The sequence below is a fragment of the Spodoptera frugiperda genome, chromosome 20, assembly GCF_023101765.2.
Source record: "Spodoptera frugiperda isolate SF20-4 chromosome 20, AGI-APGP_CSIRO_Sfru_2.0, whole genome shotgun sequence".
NCBI lineage: Eukaryota > Metazoa > Arthropoda > Insecta > Lepidoptera > Noctuidae > Spodoptera > Spodoptera frugiperda.
Window position 1 is genome coordinate 11576371 of NC_064231.1, and position 15523 is coordinate 11591893.

Consider the following 15523-nt stretch of genomic DNA (forward strand, 5'->3'; position numbering starts at 1 on the left):
GCAGTCCTGCGGGCTACGGGCCACTCTGCCGCCGTGAGCCGACACTACGCCCGGCCAATTGCCTCTAATGACACCACTCGAACGCGTATCCGTCCAATCAACTCTTAAGACAAGAGGATCCTTCAGTCTGCTCGGCGGGCCGACACTATCGCACCGTTAGTGGATTGCTCTGGACCAGAATCAGTGAATACCGAGTGATTGTTATGAAGTGATGTGTAATGTTATGTGAACCATGAACGCAGTGCTGCCCGTGTGCAACGATAACATTCCTCGTGGGAATCTTCACGTCCCAAGCCAAAGCATTCCTGTAACGATGATTGATTGAACTTTAGTGAACTCACAAATTGGACATCATGAATGGGATAACCGCAGCGGCTGAGAAGCCGGCGACTGGCGTCGAGGTACCGCTGAAGGATGAACCCAAAGCCAAGAGAACGGGAGTTAAGGAGAAACTCATGCAGATTCGGTCGAATATAACCGTCGAACCTATCATAGCTTGTTATATCATGTCCAACGTATTCTCAGGACTTGCAGTGCAGAATTTGAATTTGGAAAAAGCGTGTAGGGTTAATTTAGGGTACTCTGACGAAGTGTGTTCCGCGCTCAATAGGCGACAAACAGAGAACTATACATTAGAGGAATCTGAAGTCCAGAAGTTGACCGCGTCAGTGCAAGCGTGGAAAAATATCGTCCAAACTGCGTTCCCTTGTATTTTAGTGTTGTTTGTCGGTTCGTGGAGCGACAAGACGGGGAAGCGGAAGGCATGCATACTGTTGCCTATCGTAGGGGAAGTGTTGTGTTGCACGAGTTTCATTCTAAACACATATTTCTTCTACGAATTACCTCTGGAAATAACGGCCCTCTCTGATCTGTTTCCGTCACTAACCGGAGGATGGATAACAGTGTGCGTCGGTGTATTCAGCTACATTGGTGATGTAACCACAAAAGAAATGAGAACATTCAGAGTAGGAGTGGCCAATTTGTGCATGTCCCTCGGTATACCTATAGGCATGTCCCTGAGTGGCATTCTGCTGCAACAGATCGGTTACTACGGCATATTTTTAATATCGAACTGTCTGTATCTGACGAGTTTGATATATGGATACATACGATTGAAGGATCCGATCATATCATCAGACAGACAAAGAGTAAGTATTCCGTGAAATAAAATTGTTATTTGCTACTTTTATAAGGATTATGGGGATAAAAATGCTTGTTAAAATTGAAAGATGGTAGGTCAAAGTCTAGGGTTAATGGAGTATCGGTATGTGTTCTGATAAGGCGCGTTGAGGCCATACATCATTTGCAGAGTAGCTCGACAGCCTGGTTAGTCCTATGTCTAAGTGATAAATTGCTGCGCGCCCACTACGCAAATTCGAACGAAGGGGGACATCGTAACGCAATCAGCGATTTTACGCGAGGCTCGCATAGGTGTCGACTTGGATTTATATCCCTCGAATCCATACTCGCTAAATATAAAACCCATTGCGTGATACAAAACGTTTTACAGAACGTTTTTAATAGTTTTTTTTTTTTCAAAGTGATTGATGATAACAGTCACGTCGGGTCGAACTTTATGAAAAACATATAAATTTTGTCGTTATTTTTTCTCAACAATTTAACGATTTTCTTTGTAAATAGATATATGTAGGTACATGGAGTACGAAAAATTTGATAGACTTTAGCAAATGTATGTTTTTGTTGTTTTTATCGTTCAAACTTTTGATTGCATCTTCTTTTTGAAGTTTTAAATTGTTTTTTTTTTGTGAATCTGTCCCTTGGCAGAGGCCCATCAAAAATGCTGTAAACACAATCTGAATGCATTTCGTATGCTAAAGAGAACACGAAAATAAAGTGGGGATTATTGCGGGATTTTGTTTGAAACCTGAAATTGCACTTATTCGCTCGTTCGTCCCGGCCGGGGGTAAATTAAATTCGCTTCGCTTTATAATTAATTTATGTGAAATTAAATTTTATCTTTGTGCTATAAGCGTCCAGGGAAGTCTGGCGACTGCATCACGGAGTCTCTTTGTTTATTAAAGCTTATTTGAAAACCAACTACACGTGTGTGTTCAACAAAAATATGGTTTTGGCTAGGATGTTAATCAGGCGTGATAATTTGTTTATTCTTTTGTAATATAAGGTTTAGTAATACTTGCATGTGAACCAATTTTTTTTGTACGAATCCATTTGCAATTTCGGTATTTGAAAAAAAAACTACAAAACTTTTGTATTTAAGACCTTAACCGTCATCATTATCCGTCTTCTGCTTACAATAGGTATTCAAAATCCCACCAATTTGTGGATATCATTACCAACTAAAGAATTTGAAGTCTTAATCTTTGAAACTGCTATTTAACCAGCCTCTGAGTAATGTACTCGCCAATATTACGCCGTATTTATCATTATAACTGTGCTTCCATATAAAACCTTGTAACCAGTATTTCCATATATGAGTGTGGAAATCATTTCAGTGTTTATTTATTTAGCCCTGATATCTATTCAAGGAAGATATAAGTCTGCACTGGCTGATTGCCTTCCTACACGCAATCTGCAGCGTAGGAAACTATGTATTGTCTCACTTATAATGGTTAGTTCTTTATATACAGCGTATTTATAGCCATAATCTCATGTACTTAAGTGTAAGATAGATAGATTATTTCAAATCCTGAATTTAGTATTCTTTTGGAAACATAAACAGATTATCGACCGTGTACTCTTTGGACTTAAATAATACGAAATATCGCCTCAAACATGTAAGCAAAAGGGTAGGACTTAATGAAGCCAAGTCACTTGACCCTCAAGTCAGCTTAAAAATGGCAGGCAGGATAACCTGTTTGTATACAAACGACAATTTCCAAGTTACCAGACATCAGGGCCAAGTCAGTCAAACAAATGACAGGTAGGATAACCTGCTTGTATACAAACGATAAAAAAACCGAATCAAGACATTGAAGTAAAGATAGGTAGGTATAGGTCCTTTTTAAATTCTTTTGTTGTTGCCATGTCAATGGGCGCCATTGATAGTGCTCGTTTGTCTCCAATCCCACAAAAACATTCAAAAGTATACGATTGTTTATCCGGTCAGGAAAAAACAAGCATAGTACTATGTCATATAATAAGGAAACGTTTACAAACACGCGAATATTGATACAAACAGGAGACACCACATGTCATTAGGCAGAAAGGGAAACCGAAATTTCAATTGGTTAGGGCCCGCCAATAGAGCAGTTGAGTCATCACTTGTCAAGGTCACCAATACCGATGTAGCACGTGGCAATCATTTTTGGGTGTTTATTTTTTTAATTATTTTTTTTCTTGGAAAAATAAAGGAAAATGTTTTTTCACTGAAGGTGAAAAATACTTTTCGGAATAAAAAAAATATTTTTGTGGTTATGCCATCAGTTCACCGTCAGACTAGACTGTAAGCCAGTGCTTGGGGTTCACAGGTGGAATTGTGTTTATGTCCATTCAAATATTTGTCTACATAAGGATTTTAGGCTCTTACTACTACTAATTTTATTATTTCAATAAACATCAATAACACCCACAAACCATAAAAAACGCAATTGCATAAAAATTAAACTATCTAGAAAATGTGCATAAAGTGGCAGACATAAATTATTTGAGTACGACCAATTTATATGCAAAAAGTGAGTTGTTAAACATTTAAAGTTATTTTCGAAATATTCAGCAGAACTATTTTAACTAGACCAAATGGCAGTTTAACATATTAACATACTGACGAACTAACATATTTCAATGAAAACTGACACATATTTAAAATTGCATAGGATCCAATTAGAAGGATTTGAATTTACAAATTACTGAAATCTTGCTTTGTAATGAGCATGTTTAAAGGGTAATATTTCATTTATGATTCGACAACTTGTATTTAGTACCTAATGATATAAAAAAATTTGTCAAATATTTTTACAAGAGTCATTCCAGAAATTCAATGGTCATACTACACAACCGTACAACTTTCCGAATGATTAATTATTATTGAGTACCTTTACGAGACAACTTGGTAGTTCACACTCGCTATAATATCATTTGACTATTTCGAGCCTAGTCATAAGAACCTATTTTAAGGCAAAGTTTTTAGATCTTAAAATAGCAGCTACAGGTACTTCGTTAAGTATTCACAAAAAAACTACTTTCCACATTTCTTGTCAGTAAATTCCGAAAATAGCAAAGAATTCAATAAGACATTTCTATTTCTATTTCAATACAATAAACAAAAAACAACACCGTTTGTGTCTTCAAGGAATTCAAAAGATCACACCTTCCATTTATAGTTTACCTCTACTAGAACAAATATCAAGTGTTCTTTCGGTGGTCGCCCACGCGCCATCTTGTATACAAACAACGAAGCGTGGGTCGGTTCCTCTCATTATATCTATTTCCAGGAACAACCTGTGGGATGCAAAGCATGGGTGTGTTCGTTCTTCGACGCCCGTCACGTCCGGGAGACATTGACTGTCGCCTTCAGGACAGGTCCCCGACGAAGGAGACTCAGGGTCTCTCTGCTGATTGTCGTGGTCTGCGTTATTTTTGGACCGTTGCATGGTGAGTTACTTAAATACTCAGCAGTAACTATTATACATTATATTTGATACCTACATGGTTACCTTTAAATTAGCCTAAAGTTTATACTGGCCAACTAAACATAAAATGGATTTCCATTTCATCTATAAAGATTCAACATTTGGTTTTGTTTGACTGCACGGTTGGGGCGGTGGCTGGGCAACCGGCTGCCTCGCAACCTGTAGCGGGTTCGATTCCCGCACGGAATAACTCTTTGTGTGATCCACTTATTGTTGTTTCGGGTCTGAGTTTCATGTGTATGTGAACTTTAATGTTTGTAAACGCACCTACGACACAGGAGAAAATCCTAGTGTAGATCAACGTATAAATAAAAAAAAAACACACATTTATGGGGTTTATCTGCAGGTGAAATGAACGTGCTGTACCTGTTCATGAGGTACAGATTCAACTGGGACGAAGTGCAGTTCAGCATGTTCTGTACCTACAGCATCATCACCAACTTAGTGGGTAAGTTGGCTATAAATATTCTAATTGACGAGAAATTTGCATTTATATCTTGTAATAAAATTAATTGTGGATAAACATTACGTGTTTTCCTTCATAAACATCATCATACCGAGTACTTATCTAAATTAATTAAAACTCGTCTCAAAATGTCTCACGATAGCTATTATAAAAATACTTATCTAAATCTTGGTTGTTTCAAAACCCACAATGGCTATCTATCTATATATCAAGCCATATCAAGCCAATCATTAAATCAGCCCATAACATTACAATAATACAAAATTAATTTGTCCTCAGGTACACTATTCTCCATCAGCATCTTCAGTGACTTCATGAAGTTGGATGACACCGTGGTCGGCATCATTTCGTGCACCAGCAAGATCCTCGCCTCTTTCATATTCGCCTTCGCTACCACCACCACCGAGATTTATATTGGTAAGGACCTAAAGACTATTATTTGTCTTTCCAAAACTGGATTTTGTGTCATGTTTTAAGCTAAATTTAGTATCACTCACATTATTATATACATTAGTATCATTAACATTACTTAAAAAACATCAATTTATGGATATTTATATTCATGTGAACAAATAACTCCCAAAAAATGCCCACATACACCCACTTTTCACCAATTGCGTTGTCCCATGTAATAAGAGGTGAGCCTATTGCCATATACGTGCCGTAATGTGCAGGTGCACATCTACCCACCCCTTAGCGGATAAGAGGAGTGACGTTGTAAAATGTTCATGTTTATAATTCACGTTTATTGTTACAGCGCCTTTAGTAGAAATCTTCAACGGGACATCGTTCATTGCGATGCGCTCCATCGCCTCAAAACTTGTGAACAGTGAGGAATTAGGTAAGTAAGCGTTTATAAACGCTCTACTATAATATTTTACACTCAAATATACACCATCATCACCTTTGTTCAATAATATAATAGAAAACTTTATCTAGAACGCTCTATCGTCTACGATCCTTACATACCTCTGTACCTTCAATCATATTTGTATTTCATTTATTTAATTCAAAAGTTACAACGGTAGACAACCAATTAAAGCAACTTACATACATGACTAAAACATAATTAAACAGGAATTAACAGCATTAATAAGTTCGCCTCGCAGTACTTGCATCCCGACAAAATCTCCTACATACATTACTTATAATATTAACTTAACCTATTTTATTTCTGGCTCATATTAAACTATCCATATTGTCCTTATTGATAGGTCAATCTATAATTACATAATTTCCATTCCATTTTCCTCATTCGTGTATTTTTGTTTCGTATCAATGGTTTGTCGTTACATTTTCTTAGACTTCCTGACCTTTAGTTCCACGTGGTTGTACGTGGGAGTTAAACTGTTAGTCCTCTATTCCCAGATAAAATATTTAATTCATGTTTTGATACATACTTGATTTGGCAATAACACTTTAAACTGTTCAGAAACTAGTGTTTCTGGACCGCTCCACCTTAGTGAATTGAGCTATATGAATAGGTTATTAAAGATATTAACACATTTACATTTTCGGAAATACAGACATGTCGTCTCGTCTATCTTCCATTGGGGTAGGGTCCAACTCCTATATGGCTTTTCTTTTTTTAATGAGGGAAAATCATCCTATGTCTTCTCCTGACTTGGGCGAGGCGAGAGAGAGGGTCAGACTCATATGTTAGACTCACAACCACTCCTGCTTTTCAAGCCGGAGCCCTGGTGAACCCGCTAGGTAGTCCGCAAATCCGGATCAGGCATCAGCTCAACTGGGTCCCATCTGTTGTGGTCTGATGGCTGTTTGAGGCTCACGCAGAACGCGACGCGCCGTACGCACGGCTCTGATTCTGGTCGGGCGGCGAGCTACTTACTCATCGTCCACAGACCCGCACTTACTGTGGTCGGAGATAGTTATTTGTTTGTTTTGTATTGATTCATCAACAAAGATAATTAAAACGCTACGTGCGAATTGACATGTACCATAGCAAATTAGGTGACATTTAAGGAAAGTCACAAATACTACGATACAGCGGTCATTGTAATCATATGTTTGAGTAATAGGAGATTCCATACCTACGTACGTAATGGATCACGATTCACAATGAGTTTAAATAAAAATGTTTATTCCGTGACTCACGTTTTATATAAAATATTTAAATATTTTATTTACTTACCTACGTAAATGATGTAGGTAAGGAAGTAGTTTTATTTACTGAATTTATGAGGTATTAATTTATTTTTACATACACCAGCATTATGCCTACGATTTTGCCCGTGCAGAATTTAAAGAACAATTTTATTTTTCATGTAGAACCCAATCCTGTTGGAATGACAGCATACTAAGTAGCCTTTGTTGTTGTCTGAATGTATACTTCCTAATGGTAACTGTAAAATCAGTCACCAGCTTAGTCAATACAAGCAAACCACAAATGTTTTTTTTACTCTTTATTACATGTAGTACTTGCGGTTTCACTCGCGTTTCTGTGGGATAAAAGCCTATGTGTTATTCCAGACCATAATCTACCCCTGTTCTAAATTTAAAACCCGGTCACTTCAGCTGTTGTGACGTGAAAGAGTAACAAACATCTATACTCACAAACTTTCGCATTTATAATACTAGTAGGATAGTAGGATCTAGTGTGGAAATGCCAACTACTAGCCTAGTACCTGGATCTCTTGGTAACTTTTAGTTGTAGAAAACTTTATGAATAACAAAATTATAAGAGCTTTGAGTAGCAATCTCTACTAAATCCGCTTTTCTAGTTTACCTAACCAAATCTCACTAACTCTTAGTTGACCTAAAATAAATGTAAACTTTATCCAATTAAACTTAACGTGACGGAACTTAACATTGAATATAGGAGTCAAGGGAGGGATCATGTCATTAAGTACAGGCAACCAGCAGATCGAGCTACCCCAATCTGTAATTTATTTCACCCGATTTTCGACTTTATATCAAAGGGATAAAGTTGAAAATCGAATAAAAAAGTTGAATGAAAAGTGTAGGTTGACATGCGCTTGTCTGTACAATCCCACTTGACCTTAACTTAGCTTTAACTTAAAGAGGATTCATTTCAAAAGTCCAAGTACCTAATTGGGTTATTATAGGTACACGATTTCCATGTGTGTGAATTGTATCAAAAACTCGAGCTTGATGGCTGTTTGTGAGTTTTTCGGCGTTGAAAACGAAATTGGAACGAAGTAATGTTTGTGAATTTGGAACAGACTTTTTTGTTTTTATTTTGCGAAATTGGAATGAAATTTTTAAAAGTCATTCCAATTTCTCCATTTCTTTCTTTTTTTTTCATTCGTCCATTCTACTATAGAGGTTCTTTATTCCGCTATCGACAGCTTCAGAGAAGAAACCCATTATTTTTAAATTCCATACTATTATTTTATTTGGTATGCTTCTTTTATAAAAAAGAATGCTGTCTATACTTACAGAAACGATGGCGTCACATCAAAATTTGCATCTTAACATAAATATTTCTAACCGCCGTGACCTCAGAGTCATTTAATGGTTACTTAACCCAGTCCTTAACAATTGTTTCTATAGAAAATCGTAACTAAGGAATAGTTTAAGTTATCATTAAATGTTTCTGAGTGCGGCAGTTAATATGGTTATTTCCTAAGTCATTAACATATCAAATTACTTCCAGGTAAAGTGAACTCTCTCTTCGGTCTGGCTGAGGCGATGATGCCGTTGGTCTACGGTCCTCTCTACTCCAGAGTATACATGGCGACCCTGACGGTGTTACCAGGCGCTGTGTTCCTGCTCGGAGCGGCTATGACTGTACCTGCTGTGGCTATTTTCGGGTAAGCCTATCATTTTTACTTAACCATTATCATCAATGGAGAAGAGTCCTTTTCTCAGCAGTAAATTGTTGAAGGTCGATGAAAAATGACCAGTGCTGAATAAAGACTAGCCTTTTAAGAGAGAATTTTGCCATAATCTTCATATTCAGCGCTGATTGGCCGGCTCGAATAAACCAACCAATAAGAGCGCCGAACGGGCTCTCTTTTCGATTTAAACGTACAGCAAACTTGTACTAAAGATACCGGTGATCCGTCTGTTCGTTAGATACATACCAACAAATATGTTTTTTCTCCAACGCTTTTATTATGTGTGGTCATCAAGAATAAAAGTTTATACCAAATATTAGATAGATCTGTCGTCAGGAAGGAGGTAATATTGTCAATTACTAAGTTTGACCCAAACAAACTAACGAGGCAAGCTAAATATATCCGTTTAAATAATAATAAAATCCATTTCATTATTAGAGTTTTATATTATAGTCTGTCGATAATAAGTGTCAAATTGTCATTTCATCTAGTTGCTCTACTATGGGATATTATTTTCATCTGCCGCCTTTAGTGATATTGTATGATACGTGAATCATCACAATCTGACGAGTATTTGCTATCAAGATTGAGAAAGGATAGTTTGACAATATTATATACAGTTTAAGACGCTCGCTTTTCTTGTATGAGAGTACGGGTTTGAAACCTACCAACGACAAATACCAATGTGTCCTTCCTGAATGAAACCTAGGCTTATAGTTTCTAAGTTTGAAATCGCCAACCCGCCTAGAGAAAGCGTGGTGATTAATGCCCAAACTTTCTCCGTGTGAGAAGAGGTCTTTGGTCAGCAGGGGCTACTTATAGGCCCATAGATGATAAATTTAGTCTAAATTTATTTACTAGAGATTTAATTTTAATATAAACATCATACAAAATGTCCTACTCAATCAATAAAAATCCTATCTAAGCTGAATAGACCATAAAAAATTCTAAAACCATAGTCACGCCTTTTTAAAACTGACAGGTACTTGATCAATAACTAACTCAAAAAACGCACGACTGTTGAACTCGCTTAGCAGTACAAGAAGAAACGACTTTTTTTGTTTAGTGTCACGTTATTTGTGATCAGAGATTGCAAGTACACGTGATCATATGACACGTGAATCTCGGACAGAATTTTATACAGCATTATAGTATGTAAGTATGGTAGTGGACTAAGATCCTGGTACATTGTCTGCTGAAGTAATTGTTTGGTTAACTATGCACTATATAAGGTGTCCTAAAATTATTTGCCGCAGCTTTGATGGGAGTATCTGTTGTGTTTGAAGATTAGAATAGTGAAGAAATTTCTTTATTCAATTAATTAATTATTCAATTAATTATTAATTCAATTTGACAACATAAAGAAGTTAAAATAGCATTGAATCTACTCTGCATGAAGTGATTCACAAATACGCACGATGTGTCGCTTCGTCAATGAAAACAATAAAATTGATAGCAAATGTTTTCATTGACGAAGCGACAGAGACAGGGAAAGAGATAGCTCTTTCTTAACTAACGCACACGTACTTTTTAGTATGAAAGAAAAAAATACTCATAATCAATCATTTATATTTACTATTGTAATCTTCAAATACAACTACCTCCCATTAAAGCCGTGGTAGATACTTTTACAGCTCTTTATATGTATTTTGACACATTTCATAATAATGCGTAAAAATATATGCCAATTAGACTGATACTATTATTAGAACTTATTACGGGATATTTACCATGTTTAATTTGGCGAGTTTCCGATATTTCGGCACTGTTGACGTTCGACATCATATGTGAAGGACTCGAGGCATTTTATTGACATACTGCAGTCCATCAAACTTCGACCTAACGATCTATTGGTTAGTTTTGATGTTGAGTCGTTGTTCACAAATGTTCCGGTGGCAGACTGCATGGAAGTGGTGAAGTTGAGATTGCAAGAGAACAACATCCCTCTCGAGTATGTTAAGCTGCTTCATCATTGCTTGTGTACCAGTTACTTTGTATACCAGGGTCAGTACTACATACAGATTGATGGTGTGGCAATGGGCAGTCCAGTGGCTCCGGTGGTGGCCAACATTTGGATGGAACATTTCGAACAGTTGGCTATCTCCACTGCCACCACATCTATAAAGCTGTGGAAGAGGTATGTCGATGACGTTTTCTGTATCATAGAGGGGGGCGAACAAGAGGTGAAAGTATGCTTGGCACATCTAAACAACATACATGCGAAAATTAACTTCACTTACGAGTTGGAAAATGAGAGGACATTGCCATTTCTGGACGTGAAGATTTTGGTTCGTGCTGACGGCTCTCTAGGACACTCGGTTTACAGGAAATCGACTCACACTGACCGATATTTACAAGCTGATTCTCACCACCATCCCAGACAACTAAACTCTGTAGTCACCTCACTCACCAACCGCGCATATGATTTATGCGACGAGGAACATCTACAGGAGGAGCTGACACATGTGATGAAGGTGCTGCGGAGTAACGGATATAGGATTGCAAAGCACAAGAAGAAACCCACTAATAGACATCGGAGGTGCGAGGTTGAGAGGCAACCAGCATTTATGCCATATGTGAAGGGAGTGACAGATAAGGTTGCAAACATTCTCCACAAATATGCCATAAAGACTGTCTTCACTCCTTTCCGGAAAGTTTCCCAGATGCTGCGCTCGCCGAAGGATAGCTTCCCTCTAGAAAGACCTGGTGTCTATAAAGTGGACTGTAGCTGTGGCAAATCATATATCGGTCAGACTAAGCGTACTGTGGCTTGTAGAATTTCTGAGCATATCAGAGCGGTGAAAAACAACGACGCACAAAAATCCGCTATAGCTCAACACATCTTGGAGGCTGGATCAAACCACTGGATTGAGTTACATAACCCACAAGTTATCTCGACAGAACGCCACTATATACCTAGACTGGTAAGAGAAGCGATTGAGATAACCAAGTACAAAAACTTCAACCGGGAGGATGGGTTTCAACTGTCGAGGGCTTGGAATCCAGTGGTCCAACTGTGTAAAACCCGAAAAAGTGCCAAGAAAGAAAAAAGTTCGCGAGCGGACACAGTGAGTTTTGTGTGTCGAGAGTTAAACCGAGTTACAAGTGACAATGGTAGTGGTGTTAGTGATGTCAGCAAGAAACGAACGAGAAAGCGGGTAGACCGATTTGTCTGCTCGTGAACACCCACCCGCATTTACTCCAGTTAATCCGTGATCATGGCGCTTGCAACAGTGCCGAAATATCGGAAACTCGCCAAATTAAATAAACATGGTAAATATCCCGTAATAAGTTCTAATAATAGTGTTAGTGACCATGTCAGTTTAAAAACTTATATCAATTAGACTGAACCAGTAGAAAAAAAAATTGAGTCAGTCCCCAATTCATATGTGTACATTTTGACTAATATACTTATTTGCAATTGAATTAGGTTAATCTGGTTTTTCTACTATTGTTTCTTTAGGACCTATTAAGATTAAATTAATATTTACTCAAAGATTTTTGCAAAGATAAATTCGATCATACACCGTGGTACTACAATATTGTGATACAAATTTCGTCCTTAGTACACTTGACATAAATACTATTTTTAATTAAAAGTGGTATCAACATTCATTTTGGTTATAGTATTTTTGGTACTTTGAACCTACATGAGATTAATGCTGGCCTATGGAAAAATACATAAAAATCCTAGTCATTGTTATTGGTAATTCCCACAGTGTTCGCAAATATTATGTTGTAGGTAAAACCGTATTAGGTACTTTTATGGAAAAAATATCGAAGATGCTTACAAACATCAGACGTTTTACGAGAGCGCGTTCGGCGCTCTGATTGGCCGACTAGAATAAACCAACCAATCAGAGCGCCGAACATGCTCTAGTTAAACATAAAACAAACTCGTACTAAGGGTACAATATGTTGGAAATTAACGTGGTAAATGAAAAATATTGTGGATATTTCAGCAGATTTAATTGTTCTTCAACCGATTATAGAAACTTTTATACAAGAGATACGAGCATAGACTAAGTAAGAATGCCGGCTGTCAAAAATGACAGTTAACTTTTTTTTTTTTTTTTTTTATAGCGACCAGTTCTACATTATAATAAATATAGGTTGTGTTTACAAACCAGAAAAACAATCTTTCCAACACTGGCCCTTAAACACAAGCTGAACTACATTTCACAATATAAAAGAAAAACAACAAAGGCATATTTCCTAACCATGGTTCACATCTCACCAATTAATATACATCTAACATCAGTATTACATATAAGTTACACAGTTAAGACTTGCATAAAACATAACACTCGGACTGAGATACATTCTCATATGTTACAGTTTTATCAATTAAAACAAACTCAAAAGAAAATATATTCAGTTATAAAACCAACAAAAGGAACTTAAATTACAGTTAGCATCTGGCTTACAAACTTGTTATGTTTCTCTTTACAAAGTGCTTTGGTTAGTACATCCGCTAACATAACTATAGTTGACAAGTATTTAATTTCAACAATACCTTTAGTTACAATCTCCTTAATAAAATGATGACGTATGTCAATGTGCTTTGTTCTAGAATGAAATATAAAGTTTTTACACAGTTTTATAGCTGATTGATTATCATTATAAATCGTGATTTTAGGCTTGGTACCAAATATTTCGAATATGAACTGTCTAATGAAAAGAGCTTCCTTACATGTGTCTGACAACGCCATGTACTCTGCCTCGGTACTAGATAGAGCAACAGTGCGTTGCTTACGACTCTCCCAAGCGACGACAGACTCACCAACAGTGAAAACAAAGCCTGTGTAGGACTTACGGTCTATGTTGTCTGACGCCCAGTCCGCATCAGCATAAGCTGAAATGTTCATGCCTGTTTTAGAAAAAACAAGATTAAAGTTAATTGTACCTTTCAAATATCGTAGGATTCTTTTGGCAGCCTTCCAGTGACTTTCGCCGAAGCAATCGTTGAATTGGCTGAGATAGCCGACTGCATGACTTATATCAGGCCTTGTGCAAACTGCCACATACATTAGCGAACCTATCAAACCTCTGTAGTCGTAGGTTCCTTCTTGTTTAGGTTCCTTGGCAAGTTTCAATCCTGTCTCCATGGGTGTCGCAATAGCGTTACAATCCTCCATTCGAAACTTCTTCAATATCTTCTGTATGTAGTTTGATTGATTGAGGTAAATTTTATCACCTTTCCTCATCAACTTCATTCCAATTATAAGCTTAGCTGGCCCAAGATCAGTGATGTCAAACTCATCCTGCAATTCTTTCTTTATATTATCTTTCCCTGGGAAATTCGGGGAGGAAAATATAATCAGATCGTCTACATACAATGCTATGATCATCATCAATCCATTTTCACTCTTAGAGTAAACACAGGGCTCAGAAGTCAAGCGTTTAAACTTCAACTTGTTACATAGAACCTTGGTAATCTTGTCATACCATGATTTGGATGCCTGTTTAAGGCCATAAACAGCCTTATTCAGCTTATATACCATTTCTTCACTCCCTTTGACCTTGAAACATTCTGGCTGCTCCATGTATACTGTTTCTTCCAGGTCTCCATTTAGGAAAGCTGTTTTTACATCCAGGTGTTCTATGTCTAAGTTATACTCTGCCGCCATTGCAAGCAGCATCCTGATTGTTGAGTATCGCACAACCGGTGAAAAGGTATCTTGGTAATCTATCCCATATTTCTGTGTATACCCTTTTGCAACCAAACGAGTTTTAAATTTCAATAGCTCACCATCAGCACCATACTTCTTTTTAAAAATCCATTTGCATTGAACGGGCTTATGGCTTGGGTCACGTTTTGTCAGAGTCCAACATTTATTTTTAATAAATGAGTCATACTCATCAGTCATTGCCCTGCGCCAGCTGTCTGAATCTGGTCCATTCAGCGCCTCGGTTGCAGTCTGAGGTTCATCAGGGTTACTGTCGACCGGTCCCACAAAATTAGCCTGCAGGGGAGACTCAGGAGCTGCTTCATAGGAGGTTTCTGACTGCTCCGCCTCAGCTATTGAGTCTTCACCTGGAATATAAGTTTCATCCGAACAATTCTCTGTTTCATCACTTAGGTCTTCGCTCTCAGAGTCATTTATTGTGTATGTGCTGACTCTTTGCTCATTCTGTGATAATCTCATGTCATCAGAAACATCAGAACTCACACTGGATGACTCTGATTGCTGAATTTCATCTGAATTCAGATTGTTGAAGTCAACAATTGTATGCTGATCAACATTTTCATCATGTGACATTTTTTGTTACAGAATTTATTTTCTAAAAATACGACATTACGAGAATTGACACATTTTATGGGATTATCAGGATCAATTAATCGGTATCCCTTGGACTCTTCATTGTAACCCACAAATATGTATGGTTTACTTTTAGAATCAAGTTTTCTTCTATTCTTCACAATAGAATATGCAACACAACCAAAAATTCTTAAATGGTTTAGATTTACCTTTTTACTAGTCCATTTCTCTTCAGGGGTTACTCCAGCAACAGCTTTCGTAGGACTTCTGTTCTTTAGGTAAACTGCTGTGTTGACCGCCTCAGCCCAGAATTTCATTCCGAGTCCAGCATCTCGCAGAAGACATCTAGCCTTCTCCATAACG

General features: G+C 37.4%; 1 protein-coding gene across 1 annotated transcript in view; it reads left to right on the forward strand.

Annotated features, from left to right (window-relative positions):
- Nucleotides 1-15523, forward strand: part of LOC118282098 (proton-coupled folate transporter-like) — a 23815-nt gene continuing 8292 nt past the window's right edge. Inside the window, exons 1-6 of the mRNA XM_035603019.2 lie at nt 1-1148; nt 4413-4572; nt 4957-5058; nt 5356-5493; nt 5834-5917; nt 8714-8870. Coding sequence (XP_035458912.2) covers nt 354-1148; nt 4413-4572; nt 4957-5058; nt 5356-5493; nt 5834-5917; nt 8714-8870 — 1436 coding nt within the window. The 5' untranslated portion in view covers nt 1-353. The remainder of the gene's footprint in view (nt 1149-4412; nt 4573-4956; nt 5059-5355; nt 5494-5833; nt 5918-8713; nt 8871-15523) is intronic.